A 4,801-nucleotide genomic window follows, 5' to 3' on the forward strand; every position below is an offset into this window, starting at 1 on the left:
AGAAGGAGCTTTAAATTAGCAGCACATTGTTTTTCTTCTGGTTTGCAGCTGAATTGAATGGATAGTTAGCTAGACTGGGTTTGCTGGGCCTCTTTTCACATTTATTTTTATTGGATGGCTATTTTAAGGAATTCAGTGGAAACTCACTCAAAAATCAAGAATAAATATAATCTGAAGAACAATACGTAAAGTAATTGATTTAAAATGTAGAATAACCAAATCGTTTAGATAAGCTAAAAAAAATTAGTGTTTAAACCAGATGGAAAGTTGCTATTGTGCCCAAGGTACAAATCCGTTTAATTATAAGGTTAAATTTGTAGGCTTAACTGTTATCGATGTTGTTAAAACTGTCATCCCTTACATGTTAAGTTTCATTAACTTATAAAAGTGGAATATCTTTTGCTTTAGATAACTACACAGGATGTTTTAAAATAGTATTATTTCAGTTTTTCAAGATTCTTTTGACCATGAAGCTTATTAATAGTGATTTTTTGCTCTTTTTCCCCCAAAGGTTTAGGTTATGCTGATGTTGAGAACCGTGTACCATGCAAACCAGAGACGGTTATGAGAATTGCCAGTATCAGCAAAAGCCTCACCATGGTTGCTCTTGCCAAATTGTGGGAAGCAGGGAAACTGGATCTTGATATTCCAGTACAACATTATGTTCCTGAATTCCCAGAAAAAGAATATGAGGGTGAAAAGGTAATGAAACCCACAGTTCATTTGACAAATGACATGTTAAATGGCTTAACAGGTTGCATGGGATTCTTTGTGTTTTTTTTTAAAGATTTTTTTATTGGGGAATTGGGGGAGGGGAACAGCATTGGGGAATCGGAGAAGGGGGACAGACAAGTTGCTATCCTTTTTGTTCTTCAGTCTAGTTGTGGAGGGTGTCACTTCACTGGCCCATGTTGATATTATCATTGCGCTCTTCCTGGGTGAGGCACTCTGTTGCCTGCTGTTGGACGGCCGCTCATCGCGACTCACGGTAGCTCTTGCTGGCTGCCGGCCACTCACGCTGGCTGCCAGGCACTCATGGTAGCTCATGGCAGCCCACTGCAGCCCTGCTGCAGCCTATGCGGTCACCAGCAACTCATGGCAGCCTAGCTCCAGGTCGAGCTGTTGTTCACCATCCTAGCTGTAGAGGGTGCAGCGTCACTGGCCCTCATGTGGGATCNTCCTCTCCTGTCTAGTGATTTACTTTTCATCTAGCTAGCTTTGTGTCTCTCAGTCCAGAGCCAGCTAAAATATTGGAGCTCTGGGCTCCTGCCTTACTATGGTAGTAAAGATCCCACCGACGTGTCTGCTAGCTGCTTGGTCAGGTTGTCTCTTAGGCTCTTGGCTTGCGTGGAGAACATTTATTCTGTTACTTTCACAGAAGCCATACTTTGGGTGGCCTCTACCTGCTTCTAAACTGGTGGAAGTCCACCCAGACCTTGGTTTTTGCTCTCTCTATGGTTCTGTGTTTCTATTCCATTTCTGATCCGAGGAGAGGTACAGAAGAATACAGTTATAAAAGGAATGATAAAGTGAGCACTTATTGTAATTACCACTGGCTGTCTTTTACATTTTTCTTTTTATATTGTTTTCTCTCACTGTCATATGCTTGGAGTAGTGGGGCCCCTATGATAGGAACCTCCAACACCATTTTGACAGCGTGTAACTGTCAATGCTAACTGCAGGTGGTGCTCTAGAGACCTCTGTGAATTCCGTTACCAAACCCTGAGTCCTAGGATACCCTGATCTCTTAGGGCTTGAGGGCTTTGAGAGCAGCCCCAGCCCCTTATAATTATTTAGCCCTAGTATTTTCTGACTAGGTGTGGTTACCATTATTGCCTTTTCCTCCAGTTAAACAGTTATTAGCTCAAGATGTTTACAGTTTTTTTTCTCCTGCCAATAGTCTGTCAATTCAAGCCTATGAATTCTGTATATATTCCACCTGCAAGGAAAGACAGGATTTTATACATTGGGTTATATTGCCCTAGCCCCTAAGGCCAACAAGCTTTCAAAAATCTTTCAGAAATGTGTGTGTGTGTGTGTGTGTGTGTGTGTGTGTATCCTGAAGTATTTTGACAAATTGAAAAACTGGAGTGAATGTTTATCTTCAAAATTAACAGTTATTAATTGTTCAATTAGGATTACACACGTTTTACATTTTGTAGCAATTTGAGGTTACATTTACTATTTCACAAGAATATCTGATCATCTACAGATGTCAGAAACCATAGCTAAATTATATGAGGGGGTTTTTTTATTAAAAAATTTCAAGTGCAAATTATTTTAAAAACTTTTTACAGCAAAAAAAAATTTTTTTTAAATGTAAGGCCTGGATGTAACAATATGTTTCATGTTGTGTGGAGCTAGACCTTCGGAAGTACTAGATTTTAAAAGGGTCTTATGAGCTGAAATGAGACATAAAGAATGGAGATGACAAGAGAGAGAAAAGTGGGTTCTGAGGGAAAAGGAGATGCCTGCTGAGGCAATGTGCCAGGCGCTGTTCCAAGAGCTGAGGATCCAAAAGTAAAAGTCCCTGCTTTCTAGAGAGATCCCAGACTAGTAAGGAATCACATTCGTTCAATGAAACAAAGTGTCAAGTGTTACTAAAGAAGTGTGCGCACTGGCGGTCAGGGTGTGGCGAAAACTCCCAAGGGGACAGACTAGGAAGACTTCTCTAAGGAGGTGGCCCTTGATCTGGGGGTAGGCAGATGGGGAAAGGGAGCTGGGGGAAAAGATGAAAAAATACTAAGAGACAAGGAAAAAAGAAAAAGAGGAAAGGACGAAGGGCTCGATGTGATCGGCGCTCCGGCTATCGGGCCTCGACTACTAGGGTCTGAGCGCCGTCACCGCCCCCTCTCCTCCCTTCCCCTCCCCTCCTCTCCCCTCCTTCTCAGCGCGTCTGCACCCACCCGGGTCAGTGCGAGCTCGGTGGCTGCCGGCTCGCCACAGACGCCATGCACCGGCTCCTGTCAGCCGTAACGGCCCGAGCCGCGACGCGCGGGGTGTGGGCTTGGGGCTGCGGGCGGCGCGGGGCTCACCAGCGCGCCAGGCTGCCGCAGCTCGGCCCCGGCTGGGTCGGGGGCCTGGGGCTGGGGCTGGGGCTGGCGCTCGGGGTGAAGCTGGCGGGCGGGCTTAGGGGCGCAGTCCCCACGCCGCCCCCCGCGGCCCCCGACCCTGAGGCGTCGCCTCAAGCCGAGCGGCCGCCGCCGCCAGAGGAGTCCCTCGCCGGGTGGTCTCCGCAAACCCCGGTGCCACCCATCTCCAGGCGTTTCGCCAGAGCCATCGACAGCAGCCGTGACCTGCTGCACAGGATTAAGGTGCGGCGACGAGGAGGCGGAGGCGACCCGGAACCCGGCTCCCCATTCCTGGGTGTCAACCCGGAACGGGGCCCTTCGGTGGTCATCTTCCCGGGCCGAGCGGACCCCACCCCGGGCGGTGGGATGCCCGCGGTCAGCTTCCGAGAAAGACTTCCCGTTTTCCGACCTCCCGGCCTCGGAAAGGCGCTCTTGGGGGGTTGCCCAAGTCGGGGGCGGAGGTCACCGCCCTCCTCGGGGACCGCCCCTTCCCAGTCTGGGTGCTAGCCCGGCACACCCTGCACCGTTAGCGCCAGGTCTGGTCTGAGCCGATGTGGGCGGGGCCCAGGTGGAGAGGGCGGGGCGAAGCCTGCAGAGTGGTCCAGGTGAAAGCGCTGGTGGATACGCGAGGTATTTCGACCTGTCTTTGAACTGCCTGTTCCCTTTCCACTTGGCTCTTAGGATGAGGTGGGCGCCCCTGGCATAGTGGTTGGAGTCTCTGTAGATGGAAAAGAAGTCTGGTCAGAAGGTAGGCTCAGAAAAGTGTTCTTCAGTGGCTTGTTTTGTGCCAATTGGTGAATGAAATCTTGCTGTTTTACTGCTTGGAGTGAATCTCGTGAAATGCTGTTCATTGTCAGACACATTCTTTACAGCCACCCATGTTGTAGAGAATGTGTCTGACAATGAAGTGTCGGGTTTTCTATAAACAAGATTTAAAATGTGACTAATGCATAAGTTGGAGTCTTAAAAATGGCGTGTTCTTATGCTCACTCTTCTGTAAGGACTAGAGTTATTGTTCTGAAAGTTGTATATAAAATAATCTGTTTACTGCATATTTGTAGGTAACCCTTATGAGTAGATAAAGCGTCAGGATTTTTTTCTTTTTTAATTCAGTCAATTTATTGAATCACCTCTTCTGTAAAAGGCGCTGTACTAAGTACATATATATGATTCCCATCTTTAATGAGTTTATGATCTTTATTACTTTCTTTGACTACGCAGAGGTGTCACCTGTTTTTTGAAAAAAAAAGCTGGAAACCTTGGGAGAGGGATTTATAATTATTATACTTTTATCAAGTCACATTTTATAACTTTATGTACTTCTCCATTCCATACAAATCAGTTCAACTCGTCACCCATGGTTTTGAGGAACTACATTTTTAGGAACTGTTGTTTCAGACGTCACTTAAAGCAGTACTTCTTCACTACTTACTATGGGAACAGTAGGGTCTTGAATTTAAAGAAAAATGATTCTCCCCCCAAGTATAAGCATAGCCTAATCAATATACCTAATTTATGAAAAATACTGTAATAAAAAATTATATAAATGTCAGCTTTATGGGTAACGACTTTGTTTTTTATTTTGTTTTGTTTTGTTTTTTTAAGATTTTTTATTGGGGAATTGGGGGATGGGAACAGCGCTGGGGAATTAAGGGAAGGGGAACAGACAAGTTGCTGTCCTTTTGTTCTTCAGTCTAGTTGTGGAAGACGTTGCTTCACTGGCCCAAGTT

The 4,801-nt window shown here is 45.9% G+C and overlaps 2 protein-coding genes across 2 annotated transcripts in view; both read left to right on the forward strand.

The window, feature by feature from the left end:
- Positions 1–490: 490 nt before the first annotated feature.
- LOC109387101 (serine beta-lactamase-like protein LACTB, mitochondrial) overlaps positions 491–4,801 on the forward strand; it is a 16,113-nt gene continuing 11,802 nt past the window's right edge. Inside the window, exon 1 of the mRNA XM_019650811.1 lies at positions 491–702. Coding sequence (XP_019506356.1) covers positions 565–702 — 138 coding nt within the window. The 5' untranslated portion in view covers positions 491–564. The remainder of the gene's footprint in view (positions 703–4,801) is intronic.
- LOC109387102 (serine beta-lactamase-like protein LACTB, mitochondrial) lies at positions 2,875–3,898 on the forward strand. Its single transcript, XM_019650812.1, has 2 exons — positions 2,875–3,314; positions 3,753–3,898. Exons 1-2 carry the CDS (start codon positions 2,952–2,954, stop codon positions 3,867–3,869), a joined length of 480 nt encoding a protein of 159 aa, XP_019506357.1. The 5' UTR covers positions 2,875–2,951; the 3' UTR covers positions 3,870–3,898.

This window comes from Hipposideros armiger, unplaced genomic scaffold (genome assembly GCF_001890085.2).
Source record: "Hipposideros armiger isolate ML-2016 unplaced genomic scaffold, ASM189008v1 scaffold_147, whole genome shotgun sequence".
Taxonomy (NCBI): Eukaryota; Metazoa; Chordata; class Mammalia; order Chiroptera; family Hipposideridae; genus Hipposideros; species Hipposideros armiger.

Excerpts from the sequence above, each read along its gene's own strand:
- LOC109387102 (XM_019650812.1), top strand. The coding sequence starts at position 2,952 with ATGCACCGGCTCCTGTCAGCCGTAACGGCCCGAGCCGCGACGCGCGGG. Across the intron at positions 3,315-3,752 it reads ACCTGCTGCACAGGATTAAG|GATGAGGTGGGCGCCCCTGG; the intron begins GTGCGGCGACGA and ends CTTGGCTCTTAG.